At 39.6% G+C, this 13,533-nt stretch overlaps 1 protein-coding gene across 1 annotated transcript in view; it reads right to left on the reverse strand.

Moving 5' to 3' along the window:
- Positions 1–6,625: 6,625 nt before the first annotated feature.
- Positions 6,626–13,533, reverse strand: part of Mcee (methylmalonyl-CoA epimerase) — a 35,239-nt gene continuing 28,331 nt past the window's right edge. Inside the window, exon 3 of the mRNA XM_005084408.4 lies at positions 6,626–6,906. Coding sequence (XP_005084465.1) covers positions 6,754–6,906 — 153 coding nt within the window. The 3' untranslated portion in view covers positions 6,626–6,753. The remainder of the gene's footprint in view (positions 6,907–13,533) is intronic.

Raw genomic sequence — 13,533 nt, forward strand, 5'->3', positions numbered from 1 at the left:
AAAAAGTATATGGTATATATAGAAGAGTTAATTAATTAGATGTAAATAGCCGGGCGGTGGTGGCGCACGCCTTTAATCCCAGCACTCGGGAGGCAGAGGCAGGCGGATCTCTGTGAGTTCAAGGCCGGGCTGGACCGATAGCCTCCGATAGAATACAGAGAAACCTTGTCTCGTAAAATGTGGGAACACCAGACCTTGAGCAGAGACCCACTTCCCCTTCTGCCTGGGAGTAGGCAGCTGTAAGACAATGTTTAGTAAAAACATGTTTACTAAAAACGATACAATAAGTTCCTGGCCACTTCCCCTTCTGCCTGGGAGTAGGCAGCTGTAAGACAATGTTTAGTAAAAACATGTTTACTAAAAATGATACAATAAGTTCCTGGGAAAGGCCTTCCCACAGAAACCGCCCTGACCTCGACCTTGTCCAGAGACTAACCGCACCTTCAAAAACCCACACACATCCACCTCTGGTGTCAGAGCAGAACCAGCCAGGGGAGAGGAGAGAGCAGAAGCTTCTCTGGTGGGAGCCTTTCTTAGGAAGTTTTCTTGAACCTTTTTGGAGCCTGTTTAAAGTTTTCTTTACATCGTTGAACGAGTCTCTGTGTTGTCAATCCCTGACACCCTCCGCACGTTCTCGGACACAGGCCGCGCAGCAGACGTGACAGTAAAAACCAAAAAAAAAAAAAAAAAATTAGATGTAAATAATTTTCAACCTATTAAGTATAAACTGTCATTAAAAACATAAATATAGCTGGGTGGTGGTGGTACACACCTTTAATCCCAGCACTTGGCAGGCAGAGGCAGTCGGATCTTAGAGAGTTCAAGGCCAGCCTGGTCTACAAAGTGAGTTCCAGGATTGGCTCCAAAGCTACCGAGAAACCCTGTCTAGAAAAACCAAAAAAAAAACCAAAAAGAGTATAAACCATTTTTTGAAAAAATTTTCAAAAAATGTAAGAATGAGCAAACACAGATAGAACTTAGGTACTTATTAAGATGTAATTATTTTGGGGGGAAGGGTTCGAGACAGGGTTTCTCTGTGGCTTTGGAGGCTGTCCTGGACTAGCTCTTGTAGACCAGGCTAGCCTCGAACTCACAGAGATCCGCCTGTCTCTGCCTCCCGAGTGCTGGGATTAAAGGCATGTGACACCACTGCCCGGGTTAAGGTGTAATTACTTTGCTCATCTTAATTTTACTGTTCAAAGAATCCCAATCAAGATTTTTAAAATATGGAAACGTATTGGATAAGTAGCATTTTAAGAAATAATGTTATTATAAATTTTTTTAATTTAAATATCCCACAAATATAACAAAATTTTCTATTCACTATTAAATACACTTTTAAATGTAAGCATTTTTCTCATGCCCTGCCAATAAGGATCGATACTCTGAAGGCATTTTTTTTTTTGTAGATGTCTGTCTCCCTGTTTGCCTCTGATATGAGGCTAACTTCCTCCAGCTCTGACCTTACCAACGAGTAGAAGAGAGCATTCCAGATGCTCTGGAACCTTTCTTTTCTGCTTTATCTAAGTATGTATGGTCTGACCTTAAACCCAATGCTGACAAGAATGATGGGATTAAAGTCCAACTTGGAGGACTTCCTGAGGTTGCTCATGTGCATGGGTTTAAGCATGAATAGTATCTAACAAAATCAGAGTGATGGATACTGGGAGGCTACACAACCTGCACATGTACAATTTTCTACATATTCTTACTAAATTCTAATTGACCTATGAATTTTATAAAATGGTTGTTGTATTTCCATCTTCATTTCCCCTTAATTTCATCTTACGTGTAAGCTATTGGAGTGTTGCTGTTGTCTGCTAATGATATGATTTGATTCGGTTGTGACTAGGACTAGTGCCTTTACTAATTCTGTACGTGTTTGACATTACCAGGTATGTTCCTCAAATGATCAAAGGAAAGCATGTTCAGCATCAGTAGGTAGTAACTGGGTGGTTCTGTATAGGGTTGTTTACTTTGCTTGGTGTTTTTACTCATTATTAGAAAGGCACATTTAAGTTACAAATGGTAACTACATTCCTCTTTTTATTGCATCAATTTTGAGTTCTGTGTTTCTGGTTGTATCATTTGGTGTACCTAATTTTACTATTGTCTTCTTGTGCTTAGAGCAATCTATACCATTACATTCCTGGCATTTCCTTTGTTCTGAAGCTTACTTACCCTGCAGGAATACAGGCAGTCCTACTTTCTTTGGACATGTGTTATTTGTATGAAAGCTATTCACCTGATCTTTCACTGTTAGCCCATTAATATGTCATATATTTAAGCAAGTTTCTTAGGGTAGTGTTAGTTGGGTCATTTGTTGAAGATGCTTTCATTTCTCCAGCTTATGTTAGCAGTATCTTTGTTAAATATTATATGCTTGAAGTTATGTGTACTCATGTTTGGTCCTTTGATTTTATTCCGTGGGTCTACATGATGCTTTTTGTGTCAGTATCATATTATTTTTATTCCTCTAACTCTGTAATATCATCTTCAGATCAGAATGATAATCCCTCCAACATTGTTCTTATTACTCAGGATTGTTATGTCTCTCTGGGATCTTTTGTGGTTCTACATGAATCTCAGAATAGGTTTTTCTATTTCTGTGATGAATGAGATAGGGATTTTGATTGGGATTTCATTGAATCTGTAAATAACTTCTAGTAAAATGGCCATTTTCACATTATTAATTATACCAATTCATGAGAATAGGATATCTTCCAACATTATTAATTTTACCAATTCATGAAAATAGAATGTCTTCCAATTTTTTAGTGTCTTTCTCTACCTTCTTCAGTGGTTTAACATTTTCATTACGGAGGCTCTTCACTTCCTTCACTTGGTTTGTTCCTAAGTATTTTGTTTTCTTTGAGGCAACTGTGAATGGCAATGTGTCCATGATCTCCCTTCCCTGTACATTTATTGTTGGTGTTTAGAAAAGCTATTGATTAGTGCAAGTTAATTCAGGATTGTCACATTGCTGAATATGGTTAGCATTTCAAGTTTTCTGGTAGAATTTGGGAGATCTCTAATGTATAATATCAAGTTATCTGCAAACAGGGATAGTATGAATTCTTTTCCTAATTATAACCCTTTAATTTCCCTCTCTTGCGTTATTGCTCCAGGTACGACTCAGAGCACAATATTGAAAGGGAGTGGGATCAGTGGACATCCCCATCTCATTACTAACATTGATGGAATTGCTTTGAGTTTTTTTCATTTAGGATGATGTTGGCTGTGGGTTTCTTATATATAACTTCCATCATGTTGAGGTATGTTCCCTCTAGTCCTTCATCCTCTAGAACTTTTGGTCTGTTGGATTTTGTCAAATGCTTTTTCTGCATCTATTGAGATGATCATTTTTAAGTCCACTTGTGTGATTTACTAAATTGTCTTGTAGATGTTAAAAACCATCTCTGCATTTCAAGGATAAAGTCTACTTGGTCATGGTGTGTAATAATTTTGGTGCATTCTGTTAGCAAGTATTTTATTGAACTCTATGTTTGTAAGTATTTTTGACTCTATATTCATCACAGATGTTGGCCTGTAGTTGTTTGTTTTTGTGTTTCGTGGTTTGGGTATTAGCATGATACTGGCTTTGTAGGAGTTTGAGAGCACACTTTTTCCTTCCTTCCTTTCTTCCTTCTTTCCTCCCTCCCTAACTCTCTCTTTCTCTCTTTTATAGTTTAAAAAGGAATGGTTGTAGGTCTTCTTTGAAAGTCTGGTAGAAATCTGCTGTGAATCTATCTGGTCCTGAAATGTTAGTTGAAATGTTTTTTTTTTTTAATTACTATTTCAATCCCCTCATTCGTTAAGGGTCTGTTTAGGTTGTTGATATCTTCCAGTTTAATTTTGACGACTTGGCTGAATCTAGAAATTCATCCATTTCTTTTAGATTTCCAGCTTAATGGAGTACAGGATTTTAAAATATTTCCTTATACTATTCTGAATGTCTTTGGTGTTATGTTTCCTTGATCATTTCTGATTCTGTTAATTTGGATCCTCTCTTTCTCTTAGTTAGTTGGGCCAAGGATCTGTCAATCATTTTATCGTCTCAAAGCACTATCTCATAGATTCATTTTTTGTTTGTTTTTATATTGTTTTATTTCTATTTCACTGATTTGTGCTGATTTTTATTATTTAGATTTGGTTTGCTCTTGTGTTTTAACTTTCTGAATTGCATTATTAAACCATCTATTTGAGCTCTTTGTGATTTTTTTAATGTATGCACTTAGAGATAGAAAATGCTAGAGGTTTTGTCATATTGTGTTTTCCTCTTCGTGTAGCTCCAAAAATTTTTTTTGTTCTTTTTATCTTTGGCCCATTCACCATTCAGTAATGAGTTGTTTAATATTTAAGGGTTTGTATATTTACTAGAGGTTTATTTGCTGTCATTTTTAATACATTGTGATCAGATAGGATACAAGGAGTGATGTTAATCTCTTTGAATTTGTAAAATATTGTTTCATGTCCCAGGATGTGGTCTATTTTAGAAAAGCTTCCATGTGCTGCAGAGAAGATTGTGTATTCTTTGTTGATTAGGCAGAATATAGATATCTGTCAAGTCCTTCTGATGTATGATGTCAATTAATTATGTTATTTCTCTGTTTATTTTTTGTTCAGATGACCTGGCTATTGGAGAAAGTGGAGTAGTAAAACCACCTACTATTAACGGACTGATGTTAACTTGTGTCCTTGAATCCAGTAGTATTTTTTAAAAAATTATACTGGGCACCCAAGTATGGTGTATATATGTTTAGGATAGTCACATCCTCTTGGTTAACTGTTTCCTTGATTAGAATCAAGTGTCCTTCTTTATCTTTCCTGGTTAGTTTTAGTACAAAGTCTATTTAGTCAGATATTAGGTGAATAGGGCCAGCTTGCTTCCTGGTTCCATTTAATTGGAGTACTTTTATCTATCCTTTTTCTCTGAGGCAGAGTTTATCTTTAAAGCTAAGAGGTGTTTTGTTTTGTTGTAAACAATAGCTAGTTGGATTTTGTTTCTTGATCCATCCAGTCAGCCTGTGTCTTTTGATTAGAGAATTGAGGCCACTGATGTTTAAGACTGTTATTGAAGCATGTGTGTTAACTGTGGTCATTATGTTTTTTTGTTTTCTGTTCTCAGTGCTACCTTGTATTTTAATAATTATGCTTTCATATTTCCTTCCACAGTCACTCTGCTATGGTCCTTCCTCTCTTCGGCCTTAAGTATTGTTTCCTGTGTTTTCCTTAGGTTTGGTGTGTTGGATATAACTTTTTTAAGGCTGCTTATATTGTGGAAAGTTTTTCTTTCTCCTTCAATTTGGCAGAGAGTTTTGCTGCATATATTAGTCTAGTTTGGCAGCCATAGTCTTTTAGGACTTGGGCTCCAGGCTCTCTGTCTTTCAAAGTTTCCATTGAGGAATTAGTTGTTGTTCTAATGAGTTTTTTCTTTTTAGATGTGACTTTTATTTTTTTCTTGAAATTTTCAATACACTTTCTATGTTATGTATACTTAATATTTTAACTATGCTATACTGTGAGGACCTCCTTGTCTTGTGTATTGATTTGATGCTCTGTATGCTTCTTTTATCTGTATGGGTGTGTCTTTCCTTATTTTGGAGATGTTTTCTTCCAAGATTTTGTTGAAGATCTGGTCTATGACTTAGAATTACTTTCTCTTGTCTATGCCTGAAATTCAAAATTTTCTGCATGCTCCTTTCTTGTTTGCTTGTTTGTTTGTAAAGTACTCATATTCCTTGTTTATTTGGTCTAGATCCTCTGCTTTACTTTTGAGTCCAGATAATCTATCTTCTACTTGATTCATTCTATTTGTATGACTTTCCTTTGAACTTTTTAGATAAGTTACTGGGTTTTTCACTTGTATCTTCATTTCAACTTGAGTCCTCTTCAGTGTTTCTATTTCCTCTTCAGTGTTTCTATTTCCTCGTTGGATTCCATTCCCAAGTCCTGGATTGTCTTTGTCATTTCCTCAGTCTTGTGTTTGTGTTTTCTTGAGCATCACTCTGGTTCCCCCCCCCCTAAGTTCTTTCTCTTTAATTTTGTGTCTTCTTTAAACTCTTTAAATTCCTTGATGAGGTTTATGACTATTCTTTTAAATTGTGTCTTATAGCTCACCTAGGAAATTCTCATTGGCAGGCTGTGGAAAGAAGAGACTGGCTGGCTCTTTCATATTGTTGGTATTTTTGCAATGGGATATGGACATGTGGGTTTCTTGGTTAGCTGTAAATCTGATATAAACAGAGTAGAGAAGAAGAGATGGTGTTGGGGGTGGTTCACCCTACAGACTGGGTACAAACATTGGATATAGTTTGATATAGTGTGAGAGGGCCTTTGAGTTGTTGGATAGGTAGGAGGGTTCTAGAAGAAGCCTAGAGATCAGTCGCAGAACAGACAGGGCTGAAGCACTTGATGTAGGCCCTGGGCTAGATCTGGTAGGCTGGGGAGAAGGTATGATTTGGGAGGAGGAGGGAGATTCACTGGGACAGACACCAGAGAAGGATGTGGGAGACTGTCTGAGTGGAAAAGTTGGGTGCAGGTCTAGGAATACCTTTTTAACAATGCCAAATATTTGCTAATTAAGGTTTCCTCCAATTTTAAATAACAAATATACATAAGTATATACATGTTCATATATTTTAATCTTTCTGTAATTAATTTGAAGTTTTAAGTAGTGAAAGCAGTAGCATAATACATCTGATAGTACTGATAAGGCTTGTTCAGGTCAATTAAGTGTCTCACAGTTATAAATTATGCTTGCTCCAGTTCTACAAGGACCCCACCGCAGTCTTTGGGATGGAGGAAAATCACCGGTTTCCCATGTGCTCCTATTTTGGCCTCATCACTCAGACTTCGAATCTTCTTTTTCTTCAAATCCATCACAGCTGCATTTATATTGTCCACCTGGAAAAAGGAGAAAAATATGGGCACATCTGAGATGATAGAATACCAAATGCTGCTGCATGTCTTGAGCTCGTGTTATCTGTTTCCTCTGCCTTTGGACAGGACTATTCTTAAAGCATCACATAGACTGGGGTGGAAGAACTCAGTCCTGGAACACTTGCCTAGAGTATATGCAGCCCTGAGTTCCACCCTCAGCACCAAAACAAAACAAAGGCACCCCACAAAATAAGCCTAAAATTTTCAGGACCAAAAAAGAGATGAAAACTGCAACACCAAACACCTTTCACATTAGTGGATGTTTCTTTTTGCAATCTACACTGTATATTATATTTTAGCTATTTCTTTTAACATTTAACAAACATTTTCTGAGGGAGTTGGGTTTCCCATTCATAATGGGGGGAAAAAGGTGTTATATGTGGATCTTAAGTTGTCCAAGGGTTCTTTAGTAAACACTTCTGCCAGTGGCGCTGTTGGGGAGATGGTGAGCCTTTAGTATGCAGGGCTTAGAGGGAAGTCTCAGAGCATTAGAGTTATGCCTTTGAAGGAGACAGTAGAGCCACAGCTGGTCCTCTCCTGGTGTCTTTTGCTTCTTGCCATGACGTGATGCCTTATAAGAAGTAATGAAGACAATAAGTCATGGACTAGGAGCTCCACGCCAGTGAGCCAGAATACACCTTTCGTCTTTACAAGTGCATTCATTGTCTCTGCTGTTTTTTGCAGTGGAGGAAATCACCCACACAATCATCTACCATGTGAATAACTAAAATAAGGTGGCCCTTAAGTTCTTAGAAGTTTTCACTTAGTAGGTACTCAGCAAATATGTTTCCCTGATCTAAAGCTCCCCTGGCACTCCCCCCACACACCCCACACCACACCCTCGAGTGCCAAATCCTACCTGGTTATGACCTCTGACATTAAAACTAGAAACAAAAAACACTACAAAGCTGCTAGCAAAATGTTACTTCTATCTTAAGACCACAAACTTGTGATTTCCATTCTAGGCTGAGTTTCTTCTTATTTATTGGCAGTGCTGGAGAGAAGGATCAGACAAGTGATGGGGAAACTGGAAGTTCCATGTGATAATGACTTAGGCTGTAAGGGACGGTGAGAGTGTGTGGGATTTTGAGTGACAAACCATTCTGCAGGGTTACATACAGAAATACAGATACATGCATTAGTCAAAGGGTTTAGAACCAATGACACTCCAAAAGTAACAAGCAATTCAGAAACCCAGACCTTGGTTTCTGATTCTGTTCTCTAGTTATTGGATCAGGGCTTCTTGGAACAGTATTTGCTTTTAGGGTTACAGTGGGGGATATGAGTTTTCAGCCATAGGAAATAAGAAAGCTTAGAAGTTTTTGTAGAGTTATTTGCATGTGTATGCATGTTCTGTCTGCTTGTATGTCTGTGCACCATGTGTGTGCCCACTGCCTGCAGAGGCTAGAAGAGGGTTGGATCCCCTAGAACTGGAGTTACAGTCGTGAGCTGCCATGTGGGTGCTGGGAATAGAACTGGAGGCCCCGAGAAGAGCAACAAGTGCTCTTAACCGCTGAGCACTGCTGAGTCACCTCTCCCACCCCAGATAATAGAAAGTATTTTTAAATTCTATGGTAGATCCAAATAGCTACCAAGAGCTGGAGCTATAGACATAAGTGCAGGCTGATGCAACTTTCCATTTATTAAGTGAGGCTACATTCCAAAGAGATAGTATGGAGGGGAAAAAGGAATGGTTACTTTATAGTGGTAAAATGAACTGATTCTTAGGTAAATGAGCAAAGTAAAGAAATATGTCAATAATGACATTAACAGTGTCTTGTTTACTGTGTTACATTTATTGACATGTGACAATAAGAATGGCAGCTACATTTCCAAATCAAGAATCTCAGTTCAACCAGGAGAAAAACATCAGACAACTCCCTCACTGACAGACATTGTAAAAGGTTCCAGTGTGTCAAGGTCACCAACACAAGGAAAGCCTGAGAAACTGTCATGGATAAGAAGAATCCAAGGAGACATGACAGCTGGATCAGACATGAAATTCTGGCACAACAACAAAAGGACACCAGATAAAAAGTATGGAAATCTGAAAAAAATCTATACATTAGCTCAACCTTGGTTCAGTAACTGTGACAATGTATCACACTAATAATAAGATGCTCTTTAAAACAAATAATCTGAAGAAGTCAGTCACATTTGTAATGACTGGGTCTTGTTAAATACAGGTTAGAGGAAGTCAACTGTAAAATGACATTTATAACTCTATTTTGTAAGTATGTATATATAGACACTCATTTCAGAGAGCTGCCTTTAATGCTGATTGGCATAATATCATCTAGTGAGTACCTATTTGATAGGTAAGGGCAAAATGACATGCTGGAAATTACTTTAAGATGGTTTAACAACAGATTTTTTTTTAATTCTAGTATTCTGGGGCCAAGCATCCTACACAAAGGCAAGACAAGGACCACAAGAGAAGGATGTGGGGGCTTCTTTTATGCCTTACTGAAAGTTAGGTCATTTTAGATATGACTAGGTTAAGCAAGTGGCATCATATTAGTACATTCTAATTGGCTGGGGCTAGTCAGGGCAGGCCTGGTACTTGTCCTTGAGCTGTAGTGGAGGCTGGCTCCAGCCTGGCCTGGCCTGGCCTAGTACTGCATGTACCAGGCCTCCTCCTTGCTGTTGGGGGTGTTGGAGATTGACTCTCCTTTATTCTTGGCTTTTCCTTAGAAACTGCTTGTTCAGTCTCAGGAAACTGAAACTGAGGCCTGATCTCTGAGAGAAGACTGAGCAGCCTGTTATAGCCTCTGCTCGGTCTCTTCACTACATTTCCCTATTTGCTACAAAGTTTGGTAGTGGTTGTGTCCAGCATTTCCCAAAAGCTGGGCTCCACTGACATGTTCACCAGCTGACAGTAAACCACCTTTAAAGTCTGATTTTAATGATAGGTGCTACAGTGTTGCTCTTGAGTATCCCCCAGAGGCCTATCTCTAGAACAGAGCTCTATTAGGAGGTGGTAGAACCTTGAATCAGTGGGACCTCATGGGAGGGAGTTAGGTCACTGGGAATATGCTCTTGAGGGTTGTGGTGGTTTGGAAGAAAATGGTCCCCATAAGGAGTGGCACTATTAGGAGGTGTGGCCTTATTAGAGGAAGTGTGTCACTTTGGTGTGGGCTTTGAGGTCTCCTATGCTCAAGCTACTTCCAGTGTCACAGTCCACTTCCTGTTGTTTTCTGATCAGGATGTAACCAGCACCATGTCTGCCTCCATGCCGTCATGTTCCCCACCGTGATGACAATGGACTAAATCTCTGAAACTGTAAGCCACCACCTCAATTAAATGTTCTCCTTTGTAAGAGTTGCTGTGGTCATCGTGTGTCTTCACAGCAATAGGAACCCAAGTAAGACAAGGGGGATGATGGCATACTGTGCTTTCCTATTTCTCTGTAATAAAATACACTTATAAAACAGTGTTACTATGTAATGAAATCTCATCAAGCTGTCCACCTGTTTTGCTTTGCCTTGTTCTCTGTAAATGTTGCCATCCCATGAATCCCCACATCTAGGAGACAGTGGGACAGGTGCCACTAGCAGAAGGATTTCTTAAGGAGGGTTATTAGAAGCAAAAAAGAAAATGGAGTTTTTAAAGGTTGTTTCTCTATGTTGCCCAGACTATCCTTGAGCATGTAGGCTCCAGTGATGCTCCTGCCTTAGCCTATAGGGTGTATGGGATAACAGAAGTGAGACACCATTGGGCTAGACTGAAATTATTATTTGTGTAGCTGTGTGCCAGCGAGAAGTCAATGTCTTCTTCAGTTACTCTCACTTGCCACACTTGTGTGGCAAAGCTTACTAAGCTATCTTTCTAGGTCCCTGAAACTACTTTTGAAAGTAGAATTTCTCTCTTCCTGATTGGAAAGCATTGCTCAGGATGAAGGAACTAAACTATTTCACTAACATTTTGCTTTAAAATTACGTAACTTTCACAAGGTATATAGGACTCAATGAAGAAGGACCTGAACACAAAAAACATGAACAGGAAAACAGCTCCATTCTAACACCAAAACTGTAACCAGTACTGCATATTTTTACCATTTACATATCTTACATTAAAAATAATTATTTTTCTTACATACTTTTTCTTGACAGCCTGCAAGAGTAAGAACACCTTTAAATCAAAACTTACATTCTTCCCGTACAAACACCCAGTTCCCATTAATGTCACTACACTCACCCCTCTGCTTGAACCCCAGTCTCTGCTGCCCCTACCCCAGCAATGTCTTTATGCTGCCCTCGCTGATCCACCAGGCTGAGCTGCCTCCTCATTCACCCCTTGTGGCTGCACTCCTCAGTCCAACTCAGCTCACATTCATCATGCCATGACACACCTCCCCTGCATGGAGGCCTCTCTCCCTAAACCAAAGGCTCCTCATCTTAATTGGGCCCCCAAATTATGCACCCATGAGTCCTAGTGTGTAGAAGACCTTTCTTATCCTGTCTCTTTCCCATACTTGCCCAATGAATTTACCTCCATGGCTATGGGCTCACACTAGCTCCCATGAGGGCACACACCTCATGACACTTGGTCTCTGCCTTCCGATGTTCTAACTATAATATCCTCCTGCAACGATCTACTACTCTGCACATCACTAACCCTGACCCCGCCACGCTAGGTAACCTCTACTCCCCAACACACACACACACACACACACACACTCTCTCTCTCTCTCTCTCTCTCTCTCTCTCTCTCTCTCTCTCTCTCTCTCTCTCCCTCACACTGCAGAGGTTATTGTACTCCACGTATCAATCCTGTGTGGACCTCTTAACATGTGTGTTTTCCACTCACTGTATAGGGTTTTGTCTCATCTGTTAATTTGTGTCACATAGTACCAGAAACTTGGCAGGTTACAATCAACAGATGCTGATTTCTCACACTACTAGAGCCATAAAATGTGTTCACAGCAGAAACTATGAAATCAGAGGTTATGAATGGGGTCCCAGTGAGAAAGAACACATGGTACTAGAAGAAATCCATTTCTCCAATGGGTATATTTATGATGACAAAAGAAGGGATGATATTATGAAAGAAATGGCAAAAGACCTACAAGTTAGAGAAGAACTATGAACACTTACTGTTGTGTGATGTTCATAGCAGCTGTTGTCCGCTTATCAGCATTCAAACAATTCAGAACCAACACAACAGCACACAGGATCCAGACTCCCTGTGTATTTCCCATCTTTACATGGCTTTTTCTTTTATATTACTTTACTCTCCTTAAAGACTTTATTTTTTAAACTATTTCTTTCCCATTGTAAAACACACTGGAACCTATTGAGAAGTTTTTTCCACCTGCACCTCTATGGCTGTGTACCTTTTAGGGTTTTTTGTTTTTGTGCCTGAGCAAACTTTAGACTGTTAAACTACCCCTGGATCCTCTGAGCAACTCTCTTGCCTGGCTCTGCCGCATCCAGCCGGAGGTTCGTCTCACCAGGAGCTGCATTCAACCTTCCTACAGTGCGAGAATGCTGATGCTTTCACTGAGTAGGCAACTTTACTTTTTATTTTTTGTTGTTCTTCTTAATGTACTGGTTTCTCAAGAGCTCACCAGCAGGCAGAAACTCTTAAAGAGCTGTATGCTTTTTGTCCCGTCCGCCCCCCCCCCAGCTTTCTCAGGCCCTGCATGGAAATACAGGCCCACGTTGGTACACAAAAATGTTGTGTGATGTTTTCTTTTACTCTTTTGGCTTTTTGTGGGGCCCAGATCCCAAACAAATCATACATGGAGGTTTATTCTTACTTATGCATGTCCGCCTTAGCTTGGCTTGTTTCTTGCCAGCTTTTCTTAAACTATCCCATCTATCCTTGGCCTTGGGGCTTTTATCTTTCTCTGTTCCTGTATACCTTTTCTCTCCTTCTTACTCCATGTCTGGCTGTGTAGCTGGGCGGCTGGCCCCTAAAGTCATCCTCTTTCTCTCTCATTCCTTCTCCTTTTCTTCTCATATTTATCCTTTTTTCCTGCATATTTTTCTCTCCTGCCTTGCTATTGGCCATCTAGCTCTTTATTAGACCCGCAGGTATTTCAGACAGGCACAGTAACATAGCTTCACAGAGTTAAACAAATGCAACATAAACATAAGTAACACACCTTAGCATAATATTCCCCCAACAACTTACAGATGCGTAGTTCTACAAATCCCACCCAGAGTGCCTCCATTTTGCATCCAGCTGCACCAAGCTGCCTATCTTCCAGAGTGCATAAAAACAAAGCCACCCTTCCATAGGACAGTGTTTTCTAAGGCCAAGGGAATCCCCAGTAAGAGCAAGGACAGAGGGAACACAAACTTTGTGTGGTCCGAGTCTGAGTTTGCTAGTGCCCTGCTAGCTAAGCCTATGCTACTTCCACTGCTTTAATACCAGGTGTTGCTCTAAGTCTATGGTGTTAATTTTGCTGTAGCATGGGAGACATGTAAAATAAGGGATTGGTAGGCAGAGTGCTGGCAACTTTGCAAATAGTCATCTATCTACCACCTGGTAAATTAAACTCGTTCTACTCAAAGTGGAGTTGGATGAGTTGGTTACTCTTTGGGTTGTGGGTGTCCTTGAGTTCAGAGAGACATTTCTTCTTAC

This window comes from Mesocricetus auratus, unplaced genomic scaffold, assembly GCF_017639785.1.
Source record: "Mesocricetus auratus isolate SY011 unplaced genomic scaffold, BCM_Maur_2.0 Super-Scaffold_4256, whole genome shotgun sequence".
Classification (NCBI taxonomy): domain Eukaryota; kingdom Metazoa; phylum Chordata; class Mammalia; order Rodentia; family Cricetidae; genus Mesocricetus; species Mesocricetus auratus.